The sequence below is a fragment of the Symphodus melops genome, assembly GCF_947650265.1.
Source record: "Symphodus melops genome assembly, chromosome: 16".
Classification (NCBI taxonomy): Eukaryota; Metazoa; Chordata; class Actinopteri; order Labriformes; family Labridae; genus Symphodus; species Symphodus melops.
Window position 1 is genome coordinate 20,287,024 of NC_136706.1, and position 13,677 is coordinate 20,300,700.

The 13,677-nt window shown below is 41.7% G+C and overlaps 1 protein-coding gene across 1 annotated transcript in view; it reads left to right on the forward strand.

Annotated features, from left to right (window-relative positions):
* LOC306836691 (ephrin-A5b-like) overlaps positions 1-13,043 on the forward strand; it is a 79,388-nt gene extending 66,345 nt beyond the window's left edge. The window contains exons 2-5 of the mRNA XM_079363905.1: positions 257-549; positions 6,969-7,034; positions 7,169-7,249; positions 8,707-13,043. Of these exons, the coding sequence (XP_079220031.1) occupies positions 257-549; positions 6,969-7,034; positions 7,169-7,249; positions 8,707-8,831 (565 nt within the window). The 3' untranslated portion in view covers positions 8,832-13,043. The remainder of the gene's footprint in view (positions 1-256; positions 550-6,968; positions 7,035-7,168; positions 7,250-8,706) is intronic.
* Positions 13,044-13,677: the final 634 nt, after the last annotated feature.

Sequence of the window (13,677 nt, forward strand, 5' to 3'; positions counted from 1 at the left end):
TCACAGCTTTTAGCGTAGAGCTCGATGTGTTTTGGATATCTGGGGTCGCAGAGTTTTGTAAAGTCACAGTGGGATCACAAGCCAAAAAAGGTTGAGAACTACTGGCCTATGGGAATGTCTTACCATCAAGAGATTTCCAGAAGGACTCTGTTTGCCAGATTGAAAACAATTCAGGCTGACTACATGAAGGTGTTTCTAGTCCCTTAACTTTAACCACTGTTAACCTCTCCCTTTCTTCTGTCCCTCTCTCCTCCAGGTTTTACCGCGGTGATTACCACATCGACGTCTGCATCAACGACTACCTTGATGTCTACTGTCCGCACTACATCGGTCCGGTGTCTGACGAGCGGGCCGAGCGCTACATCCTCTACATGGTGAACTACGACGGCTACAGCTCCTGCGACCACACGGCTAAAGGCTTCAAACGCTGGGAGTGCAACAGGCCTCTGTCGCCAAACGGACCGCTGAAGTTCTCCGAGAAGTTCCAGCTCTTTACTCCCTTCTCCCTGGGCTTTGAGTTTCGCCCTGGCAGAGAGTACTACTATATCTGTGAGTATACACACTAACCCTTATTACAAGGATTGATGCTGTTCAAATTGTCTCATGTGGTTGATCATACTTGGAGGGATTTTAGATTTTTTCGTGATCAGGTTATTGGGTCTGGATTTGCACATTTTAAACATCAGCCATATTCTTTTCATGATGAAAACTTTAACTTTAAATTAAAAAATGAAGGGGGGTGAGCAGAACGTATTGTCTTATATTCTATTATATCACTACTTCAAAAGATTTGCAATCATGTGGAGCTTTAACTGGTAGTTGTGTTTGAAGATCAATATCAACTTCAACATGGAATCTTGCAAAAGACAGCAGCAATGTGTGGCTTTTGTTTTTGAAGTCCTTGGAATGAGGGCCAAACCAAAATACGAGCCAGAGGGAGCAAAACATCTCTGCTTTTGAGGTCTCGTCTGGAGTTTCTTTTGTTGCTGCCTGGCTGAGATCAGCTTTCTCTTCCTCGTGAGAAGACGCTGGAAAACAAACAGCTGGGAAGTCGTGTTTTCATAAGCAGAGCCCGAGCCCTGCAGGGGCAGAAGTGAAGGACTACATGAGACTCATTGCACTGCGTGGTAGATATTTGTTATTAAGCTAGTGGTCAAAGACAGGAACCAGTGCTCGGAAAAGTGCAGAGTCGGTTAAAGGGAAGAACAACCTTGGACAAAAAGTACAAAATAAAGATTTCAAATCCAAGGAGAATAGTGAATGGGAAGCGAAGTCTATACTTATACAGCTTCTCTGCCTCGAGAGCCAAAACAGGTGATTTATAAAAGCATTCAATAAACTTGTTTGTGTACTGCAACCAGCACATATTCTCGACTGTTTGCTAATCTCCACACACGTACCAAACAGCGTCTTCATGTGTTCTGCTCACCTGGTCGTTGAACTGCACATACATTCATTTAAAGGCAGAAATGTTCGTTCCAGCATCATTATCTGTTGCTTTATCTGGCTCAGATTTCAGGGAAAGTCTGTCTGAAATTGTGTAAACATCTTCAGGAGTGTGTATGTGAAAAGGGCTTATGATTGATGCTGGTTTACAAGCGGCCATGCTAACAACCTTCAACTCCAAAAATAGTCGCTCTTTCACCACCAAGGAGGCAAAGGCTAAAATGTCAGCTGCTACATCCACTTCTAATATGCTCTAATAAGTCTTTGGATCTAACCCTTGACAAATTTTATGTCTCTCAACACTTTGCAACCTCCAGTAGAAGTTCAACTGCAGTGGAGATCGTGGAGATGGAAACGTTTAAATCAGCGCGTTTTGGTTGATGATTAATTATCAGTCACTGGAGGATTCATTGTCGAGGATGTTTGATGGTGTTGGAAGCGAGCATCTGTGATCCCAGCATCAACATTGTCCTCTTGCGACTTCAACGCATTTTTCCATAGGGTTTTTATTGTGATGAATTACCCTTCACCCGATGTTTCTGTTGGATTTCATTGACAATTGGCTAGTCTACTCGACTGTGCTGCTTAAATGTGATTGTGTTTAGTTCAGGGACACTGTGGTCTATTGTCAGCCATGCCAGAGAACTGCCGATGTTTTTGCACTTCCTTGGATGTCGATAAGATATATCGTAGGTTGTGCCTCATAGTGCCTCGTTGCTCCAGTTGGCTCGAGTTGATGTGAGTCTGAGTGAAGATGATGATGTTCATGTGGACTTGTGATTGATCATCCAGAGAGAGGGAGAGAGAGAGAGAGAGAGGCAGAGAGACAGCCCACATGGCCTTTAGCAGTTTCAGGCCATATGGACTATCTCTCTCTGACTCAGGTTCATGACTCATCTATGAGACCCTTGTTCACTAAAAGCCCTTTCTTATCCCTCTGAGAACATCAGATTCAAGCAGGAGATACACTGACAAAAGACAAAGACACCTCCAGAAACATACCAAGGCCTCATAGTCAGAACGGTTCACATAATACAGATGTGTGTGATGGGAATCGACAAGCTGAGGTTTAACAGTGAACTAGCTTGAATGGTACTGTAATCTGTTTCCTTTAAAACTTGTGCTACATCAACCAATGTGTTGTGTAACTGTAGAGGCAAAATCTGAACGCTTTACCACTTCATTTGGACCTTTTATCTTTAGTCATGTTAAAAGTAAGCTCTCTTTTAGCTTTGTTTTTTAGCTCCTGAAAGTGATACCTGTCCTTTTAGCTGTTAAATGCTATTCCTTACTTGCTAATGCTAAATTTGTTTCTGCTGTCAGGAGCGTTGCACATAAAGACCAAAAAGAGTCCAGTTAAGGGCTATAACCAACCGTTAGCTGCCCAACCAGAAGTTTGGCAACATGTGTTAGATTTTCCCCTTCTCTGTAGTTTCTGCTGGCTCAGTGTGTGGCGGGAAAGTTGTGAGGATCCTACAAAGAATGATTATTAATATAGCCTCATTAATTAGTGATGCATTGAGTCGCTGAATGTTAAAAGTTTCTCAACAGTGTTGTGTTCTTAGTTTTAGCTCGCTGTTTGTTGTGCACAAACAGCGATTTCATTTTCTGTACCGTTTTATTCATTCTGTCATTCATTCAACCATTATTGAGATCTCTTAAATCATTGAGGGCATGTCCTTAATTTTTTTGTGATGTTCAGCAAAACAGAATGTGTGCTTAAAAAAACAATAAGTACAAGGAATGGCAGCAACTCATTTAAAGTGTGAAGATGAAGATGTTTGCTTTATGTGAATGCAGCAGAGAAGCTAAAAGCAGTTTTACCAAATGAGGTGTTGGAGCTGTGGAGCTTTGGGGAGCATGCTAACGTGCTAACAGTTGATAATTAGTCACTAAAATACCTTAAACCTTCACCTTCATTAACATCAGAAATACAAAAGGTGTCAAAGTCATTCATAGAAAGTCATCTTTTCACCAACCGTTAGCTGGATCCTTGAATTTTACCAGCAGCTTGATCCACATACTGATATGCTGACGACGTATGAGTATACATCACAAGAAAACATGCATGTTGGTTGTTTCTTGTTTCAACAGTACAGATCAATAGCTAGTAGTTTTGAGCCGTTTCTAATATGGTTTGAAAGTCTGTTTAATTTCCGGGACATTGACACGTTGAAGGGGTCCATGTCTGCCTGTCTCAGTGAGCACAGACGCTCCTTTGTCCTCCTTGCTGTTGTGATCGTCATCCGCCTCGGGCAGGGTGCAAGAGGGGGCGGGGTCACGTCAAATAGATGACACCTGCAGCTTGCTGTAGGCCTTGCCGTCTGGCAGACAGAGAAACGCCCGGAGGAAAGCCACCCTGGTGTGGGATCAGTTCTGCTGCTGGTCCTAGAAGGTCAAAGGTCAAAGAATGACGAGGCGGTCTGTGCTGCGAGTTTCTCGTGGCCTCAGAGGGGCGGCATGTTTTTCTAATAGAGCCCCAGTAGAGCGGGGAGAGCCTGATCCTAATCTCAGAGGATAGAAATCCAATTTTCAGAGGAGACACTGGAGAGACTGGCTCTCCCTGTGTGAGAGAGATGACTGTCTCCCTGTAAAGCCTTCTCGCTTCAAACGCCGCGTACCGCCCCGTACACCCACTGCAGATCTACATCGATAATGACATGAACCCCACCAGCACAGTACCCTGACATTTTCCCTTTAGCTTCTTGCGACTGAAGCAGAGACAAAGAGCTTTTTTCCCCCCCCCCCGAGATAAACAGATAATCACCAAAAAAAACCATCTGATCCTGCAGCATTTATATCAGGATCTGTCTAATTCACCTCTCAGTCACATCAAAGCTCGGCCAAACACGGCGTCCCCGCCTGTCTGGAGATCTGTGATATGTGTTGCTGGTGCTGAATGCAGTCCATGACTGAACGTGTAAAATGTGCCCGAGCGTGTGAGCGGGAGGTTTTTCACCGTCGTCACATTGTCAGCAGGCGGATGACCCGGCGAACGCTGAGTGTAGAGTTGCAGGCAGAGCTGGAGTTACAGTCACGGTGAAGCACGGCTGTGTTGCTCGAGGATAGGAAACCCAGACTCTGACCTCAGTGGCAGACATGAGGGAGAGACAGTTGGGTAATTATGTGTGTGAGTTGGAGTCTGAGAGGAGAGAGGGAGAGACAAAGAAAGACAGCGTGACACATTATCAGAGGAAGACAAAGATCAAGTGACAAAGAAACAAAACAGGAAGAGATGCGTTCACAGGTGCAACTTTGACACTTTATTAAGCGACAGCAGGACGAAAGATATTCCTCAAACCTCAATATCAAGAAGTAGCTTGACGAATAGAAGTGGTGAAGAAACAAATAGCTGGTCAAAAGTACTAAAACCGCATTAAAGAACTTGTGCTATTCCCAGTATCCACAGTAAACCTTCAAAAATCCCACATCAGAGCAGTAAAAAGTTCTCCACAACACAAAAGAGATGATGCATGCCGAGATGTCCCGATATATGACACCTCAGGGTGCCTTATTCTGCTTATACCCCGCTCACTCGAAGGGAAACAACAGCGGCTGTGTTTTATTTCCCTCGAGGCCGAGCTTATTTTTAACAACCGTTTTATACTTTTAATTTGGTCTTTTACGATCTAAGAAACAACTGCAGCTACTGTTGCCGCTGATGCTGATGCATTATGTTTCTTTTTGCACGATAAAGTCATTAAACGGCTCTTTCTTCGTTTTTTTTTAAGACGGCTTTGGTGGTCCTACGAAGCTGGATCAGAGTAAAGTTGTAAAAGAAAAACTCTGTTTAGAGAAGCAGACTAAGGAGATGCAGTGTATTGGTTAGTAATGAAGGATCTTAATCCAAAAGAACAAAGTTATTCCCGTGCAATTTTCTTGGACTAAACCAAATCTAATAGACAATTCACTTTAACCATGTGTGAGAAAGAAAGTAAATCCTAAAGGGTTCTTTGAAACATTCACACATTTCAAAGTGTAAAATGTCAGAACAAACTTAAAACCTTCAAACAGATGCTTTGGGTACTTTGAAACATACTTGAAGCAGATGCTACCATGTAGAGCCAGGGTTGGCAAACCTTGGACAAACTTTGGAAGTCCAAAAGATGATGGAAACTGAGTTCTCATTTATTTAAAAAAAGAAAATTTAGTTAAATTAAGATGTGACAATTTCAGCTACTTTCTGACATTTCAAAGACCAAACTGACGAGCTTGATTTCTGATATGATCAAGAAAATGTTTGACAACCAAAACATTTTTAAACGGCACATCAAATCTAACGACTTTTGTCGGATCCTTGACGGGTACTTCACATGTTTTTATTTTTTTAATCCTTCAGTTTGTCCTCCAAAATGTTCATGCAAGAAAGACGCTGTCATTATTTCACAGGAATCAAACAAAGATGAGAGAGATTACAACAGGCCAAGTAGACAGAGAGAGAGAGAGTGAGAAAAGAAAATGAATTTTAGGGTTTTGGACTGGTTGAGTTCAGAGACAGAAACGCAGACGGTCGAGTTCTCCCGTCTGTTCGAGCCACTGGCGGGGTGTGAGGTAAGTTACTCGATACCCGCTGACACAGACCGAAGCGGCGTGATTGACACCGTTTCTCTCTCGTTTATTTCCTCCCCCTGAGCTTCACTTCCAATATTCCTCTCATGGCGGAGTTTTAAAGAGGATTTTATCTGCTCTCACAGCCGCGTGGTATCTGATAAAGTGCCGTTTGAAATAAGAGCCCCAGTCATCTGCGACAGTGGAAACATTGACACGGTTTGCTTTTATCAGGAATCAACCGCTGGGCCAGAACCCGTCACATCAAGTGTCTGGGTGGAAGGATTGAAGAGTGTCTGTGGACAAACTTTGGACAGCTTTTGCATAGATCCACTAAAAACCACAGACCATACAAAGTGTAAATAAATACACTTGCTCTTAGTTATTTTGGATGTTTCATTTTGGGTTGTAGGCTGCGGGGTCGTTCAGTGGTTAGCTCTATTGCTTTACAGCGACAAGGTCCCTGGTTCAAATCCTTGTCAGACAGGGTTCTCTGGCTTTCACCGTGAGAGTGGATTGTTGTCTGTCTCTAGATGTCAGCCCTGTGATTGACTGGCAAACAGTAGAGGGTGTACCCTGCCTCTCGCCCAATGACAGCTGGGACCGGCTTCAGCGCCGCGTGATCCCAAAGGGGAAAAGCAGTGTAGATAATGAATGGATGGATTTAGTTGTTCATTTAAAATGTATTTTGGAATATATGTTTATGGAATATAATACTGTAAAATAATACATGTAAAAACCGATATGTAATACGATCTATAATACTATAAAAACTATGAAATGTCCAAAAATGTTATTTCCTAAAAGATCAGTTTTACTTCCAAACATGGATAAATCATCATAATCCTATTGAGCATGATATCACCACTGCCAAAACCAAAACTTAACAATGCTAGATTAGATCAAGGACGGTATTTGGAAATGGAAAAGTTTTTAATATGTTTTGTTCTGAACTCTGTGTGATGTTCCCACAGCCTCCATCACCGACGACAAGGGAAGAAGGAGCTGCCTTCGACTCAAAGTCTTCGTCAGGCCTCAGAGTGAGTCTCATGTTCTTGTTGTTGTGTCTCCGTTTCCCACTTTCCCATTCTGTTGCGCATCAGTTCAGACATCAGGCTGAGCACAAGTGACGTTTAAGGTCTCTAAACTCCACATGTCCTCTTTGTTTCCCCAGACAATTGTGTGAAAAACTCCGGGAGCGCGCAGGAAGGGGTCGATTTTGACGAAAACAGCCACAACTCTCTAGAACCCAGAGGTTGGTGGAATTATAAACGTGCTCTGTGTGTGTGTGTGTGTGTGTGTGTGTGTGTGTGTGTGCGCGCCGATTTTTTCTTCTCATAGCTGCCACGTCTGACAATAATATTCATCCCTTTTCATGTCCGTTAATTTTATTTCATTTTAAAACATCATGATTTAATAAACAAAGATTTGTTTTCCATGACTTCACTTGTTGCCTGAGCTAAAATGTCACGAGCTGTCTCAGTTTCCTACTGTGAGCTAAATCCAAACAGGTTTTGAAAACATGAGAAAAAAAAATAGAAGGAAAAATACAGTCTGAATCAGGTTTACTTTCATTGTGCTGATAAAAAAAATCGTAAGAATTACCAGTTCTTGCAACAAGTTCCTGTAACTCGTTTCGACTTAGCCTCAAACTGAAGGTTAAAAAAATAAAAGGTATTGATGATTCGAGGACTAAACCCCGAATGCAGATTTGATTTTTGGAATCTGCTTAACTCTGAGTGCTTTCACACTCACATAAATCTTTTTCTTGCCAGACCCTTTTTACATTCTTGATATTGAATCAGTGTAAATCATGTGGGAACGCAGCAGGTAATATTCAGAAAAATTCTCCACATGAGCGGAAGGGGTAAATGACTTTTATATTCTACGACCGACATGCGACCGCTGTCATCTCCCTGCATGTGAAGAAACTGCTTCACTATGTTCTCTGCGGTCCCCAGTATGTTCTTCTTACGCTCTTTCGTTGATATGCTGAAGATGTCTAACTACATCTCACACTGATACAAAGGCAACATTTGTCATCAATGCATCAGTTTCTGTTGCTTTGTCCACCATTTCCATTTCTGCATCATTCTTTTTACATGACGTCCTGCTCCCTGGAAACTCTCCCGTCCGAGGTACAGTACACGTGAACAAGCAAGTCAGGAAGATTTCAGGGGCGGTGTGTCTGTTATTTTCTGGCAAACTCAATTCAGGAGTGTACATGTGAAATCCTCCTGATCTGGTTGTTCTCTGCAGCCCAGATGTTGGACATTTTGATTTCTTTATGTCTCCACTCTCTTGTGTATACTGAGTGTTTCACTCAGCTTCAACAGACCATCTTGAGAGGTTCAGCCTTATTAAACATGAGAGTTATGAATGTTGCGTCACTCTTCTTACATCGATTACCAGGGAAGAAAAGAACTTCATTTTGTGAAATGTTTAACCCTTCTGTTCATCTTCATTTCTGTAGGTATGATAGGTGTGTGGTTTGGATGTGCAGTCATAGCCATGAATCTCTGAAGGCTAATCATAAGTGACCAGCCATTTTCATTGTTGACTGTCTGCCTTTATGCATGCCTCAGAGTGTGACTAAAAGTCTTGCTTACAGAGTGTATGGCTTGTTTGATAATTTTATGAAATCCTCCAATGAACCTTCTTCATATATTTAAGCTGTTCGCTCACTGACAATCATCATTTCTTCTTTTTCAGATGGAATCGGTCACGAGTCACCAGAGCCGGCCCGGCGGGATGTGAACTCTGCTGGTCTGCGCCAGACTTCAGTTCTCCTCCTAAGCTCCTCCCTGATCCTCCTGGCTGCCATCTTGTCTTTATAGCGCACAAGTCAGAGGAATCCGCTGGGAAAGGACTGTCCTGATTGGACTACAGGCCTCCCATACCCTGAAACCCCCTCCCCTCAAGGAGCACTTTTTAAAATCGAACACTGACAATCTCTCGAGCTGAAATAAACAGAGAGAGGGATGGACTTCAACGCTGAAGCCTTTGTTGTTTTTTGACTTGCCAACTCGCGTGACTCTTGACTTTCTGTCGGGTGCTGACGACCAAGGCGCCCTGAGGTGAAAAAGGCGGAGTCTCTTACCTGTTTGCCTCACTACCGTTCACAGTATGCAGATATTCTACATTTAAAACATACATGTTTTGAATACACTCACACAAACTACACAATCAGTCGCCTTTTTAGCTGTCGATTAAAAAAAAAAAAAAAAAAAAAAAAAGCACAGCAGGATCCCTTAAAAGTTTACAGACTTTTTATTATTTCGTGTGTGTGTGTGTGTTAGGGGAAACATCACAGATCCCACACATGAACCAACATTAAATCTCATCTCAAAGAAGTTTTCAAAGAAGATCCGGGAGCGACACTTCACCCATGTTCCAACAACAGAAAGAAAAAAAGGAAAAGGATGTTGTTTCTAGGAGACTGTTGCCAAGGGCGCTGGGGTTACGGGGGCAGGCCTTTGATGACTTAACCTTCCTCTCAGGTTAAAAAGGAGTCGGATGCATCCTCTCAGACAGCGGAGGAGCATTGTTGAGAGTAAAAAAAAGAAGAAGAAAACGTGTTTGAATAGAGGAGGTTTAATGATCGATTAATGTGTTTGTTTTTTTAATAAATCACGTAATTCAATTGTAGCAGCCAACACGGGTGTACAGTAAAATATTTGAAAGGAGTGTAGAAGTGGACATTTGCCAGGCAAAATGTATTTTTTCCTATTTATTGTGAAGTCCTTGTGCTTTTTTTTCTGTTCTGTTTAGTCTGCAAGTACAGTAGAACGGCAATAAAAAAAAACAACTGACCCATTAAGTTAGCTTATTTTACACCCAGTTTATTTGATACAATCATACACAAACACACAAGTACAGCTTATGTATCTGCTTGAAATGATCGCTGATGATGTTTTTTAAAAAGTTTTTAACAAAGTCCAGAAAGGAAAAAAAAAGTCTGATGTGCTATCAGGGTGTAGAAATCGTAGAATGCTTGTGTTTCAAATCTGTCATTAAAATGTCACCAATGTAGTTTTACTATAACACTATTGCTTTTGTGAATCACTGTTAAAACACGACTGTTGTATATAAAGACGGAGGCAAATTTCCTACGGAGTTCAGGGATGTGTCCATAACTAACATGAGGTAAAGAAAAAAGAGATTTTTTTTTTTTTTTTTAAAGCAGCACAAGTTTTCTGTGGCTGAAGATGTTTCAGAGAGGCGGTGACGGACTTCTAGAGCAGTATGTGTAGATGGGCAGCGGTGTGTGTGTGCCCTGTGTGATGTCATGTAGAGTGGTGTCGTTTTTCAACCACCAGGAGAGCTGGAGTAAACGGAGCGAGGTGTCCTGAGAGCATAACGAGAAGGAGACGTTGAGCCGTTTGGTGCTCCCGCTCTGATCAAGAGTCATGGTTTAAAGCAGGAACGGGTCGTAAACACCTCCTCTCCACTAAGCTAGAGTGAACGGGCACAAATCAAAATCTACTGTTAACAATCAGAGACTCAAAAGTGATGCATATTTCACCTGTTTATATTAATGAAGTAAATTATCATCACTCTTTTCTCTAATGTGCAGTTTAAGTAGATGTGTCTGATGGCGTGGCATGCCTATACGTGATTAGGATCGTTTAATTGTTTTCCCTTATCCATCCGTCCATCGTTGCGAGTGTGATGTTCAATTGAGAAAATTTAGCCTCCCTAATCTCCTTCTTCCTGCTCCTAAACTAACGTCAGTAGAATCTGTCCATTGCCTTGAATGATGTGCGAGCCCTTTTCTTCACTCGGCTATCGATACATGCCAGGTCTTTTTTTTTACCTGGACTCTCATGTCACTGAAGTGTAAACGTCACTCTTGAATGTATATAAGTCTTTTGAATAAGCGGCAGTTGACTTATAGTTTTTGCTTAATTCTGCATTTTGTTACTGACTTTGTCTCAACTCAGAGGAGTCCGTGCTCCATCGCTATACTGACGATATGAAAAGTCTGATAATAATCAACTGATTATGTTTTCCACCCACTCTCAGCAGAATTGAATCGGCCTGCTGTCACACCTGTAGCTCACCTGCATATGCACTTGAGAGAAACGGTGGCCAAACCAAGAGAGCCTGATGCTTTGACAACTTTTGCCTTTACATCAATTCCACATGTAGTTTGACGTATTCATCTTATCATTAGAAAACATAATGAAGCAGTGATGCACCAGCAGCAGGATATTAACGTCATCATCCACTCAGTCATACAGGGCTAAATAATCCAGAAGATTTTCCGCTGCATTCTCACATCAGCTCGGTCCAACATCACACAGATTTTTCAGTAGTTTTGTCTGACTGTGAAAGCACGATGAGAAGTCGCTGACAATTTTCAGATCCCTTCTGTCGCCTCACTCGTGTACATACAGTATGTCAGCACAAAATCTGAAATAAAAACGTCATTATATTCTAGCTGAGAGTGCCGGAGAGAGAAGATCAAAATATTTCACATAGCAAGTTGATTAGTTTCAGGAAATGTTTAATTTGAGAGCAAAAATGATGATCAAAAAATGCTTCCTCCTCACACCTATACCAGCCTTGACGCTTTTTATTCTACCACAATCAACAGTCCACTGTTACGGCAGCCATCGCCTCCCAACACATTGAGAAATACCAATCAGTTAGTTTTGTGGATACCGTGTATCCAACAATTAGCATAGTGTAACATACAGTGTTAGATACTCTCTCTTTTTTTTCACACCTCTTTTGAAGGGCAATTTAACTGACACATTAATATTCTTAGCAAGAAAAAAAGCTCACTGTTTGATATGAAAGAAAAACTGCTTTGTTTCATTTTCTATGTCTTTTATATGGAACAAGAAAAAAATACAGGATCATCGTTGCACCATCTGTCTGTAAATGTCTGTGTGTGCAAACATGAGGTCAGGATACAATCATCAAACAAAGAGTCTGAAGAAACAGTAGATGGGAGAATATCAGTTCCCCCCCCCCGAGACACTGTTGTTGCATCTAAATTGTTATTCAGATGTCAGATGTAGAAACGAGGTGTGTTCAAGGCCACCATTATGGCAGCGATCACAATATGTAACCATGCTAACATGGCAGACATTTTCTTCAGACGTTATGCTCAGTAGAGGAAGCTCAGATGCTGATAATTGAACTCTCACAGGTTTGCAACAATATTGAGATTTGAACAATATTTTTATTATTTAACTGCTTCGAGTTTTAGAATAATTTGGCAACTACCAATAAAATGGGTCACCAGTCGATTCCAGTTGAGACAACTGTTAGAAAGCAGGGTTAGGCTAACGTAAGCATGTACATATCTTCCGAGTTTGTCTTAGCGTTAGCTTGCAAATAAAATGTTATGCTACTTAGCATTGCTGCGTTGTGTGCCAAAGTCACTGTTAGCTAGGAAGTAAATATTTAATAATTCATGACGTGGGCTAAGCCACTGTTGGAAAACAGCTAGCATATGAGATTGAAAAAAAAATGTTGTCATATAGCCAACATCGATTGTCGGAAACAGCATTTGAGCTCCTTCCCTTCACGTGACGTCAGAAGAAATGAGCTGCCATGCTTTAGCATTGAATTGAGCTGTTCTACAAAGATGGCAGGTGTTATTAACTATCGACTTGTTCAGCATATGATTTTGGTACCATGTAGCCTGAAGCTAACACCACTTTGTCTCTGGTTTGCAGCGTCTCTTCATCCTCCTCTGTGTGTTGGAAAAGATGTGTGTTTTTGTCCGTGCATCTGGCATTGGAAAAGGTCTTTGCAATGAAAGTCACAACTGTGTTTGCTTTACCAAAACTCAACACGGATGTGCAACAAAACTGCACATTTCTTTAATTTTGTAGTAACTGTACCTTGTGCCTATGAGCCCCATCCTCTCATGTACTCATCTAATCTACTCTTAATGTCTGTTTCCTGCTCAATCCCTCACTAGAATTTTCTACCAAATGGCCATTTCTTTGTAAATACACGTGTTGGAGCAGCTATGACTAACTAAAACAAACAACAAAAAAAGATTTAATAAATATTTCTGTCGTTGTAAACTTCTGTGTCTGATTTGTTTTATTAATCATTATGTAAATGAGTGGCAGTTTGTGAAATGGGAAGAACATCAAAAAGGCGTGAAGGCTTCGCCGGAGCAGTGCCAGTGAGCGCTGGATGTTTGTCTTACTTGTCGCTAGACACATAATCACACAGGCTGAGTCTTGGGGAAGTGGGTGAACAGCTGTTTCTCTATAAACTGGAGGTAATTCACAGACTGAAGAAACAAAAAGAGAAACAGCTTCAATTAATCTTGTAGGAATGTGCTTGGCGAAACTCTGCCAAGAAATCTCGGTCTCACACAATCTTTTGCTTCCTCACGTTGCTCTGCCTCTCTGCTTGACTAAATTCATTCTCAGTCTCTTTCCCTCCCTTTGTTTCTCTCCCTCAACTTTTACCGTATGCCTTTTACCAACCAGCGGCGACAACTTTAAGGCTTCCTGTTGGAGCATTTAGACCACACTGTAACAAATACCCCCTTTTTAAAGTAAAGGTCAAGAACACACTGTTCTTTAAGTCACAGGAAACCACCTGTTTTATCAGCAGCAATGAAGGTTCATATTGTCTGTACAAGTCTGCTGCTGCTGGAAATCTGACATGCTGTTGGTTTGAAGCTGCGGCTTTTAAGAGGTGAAA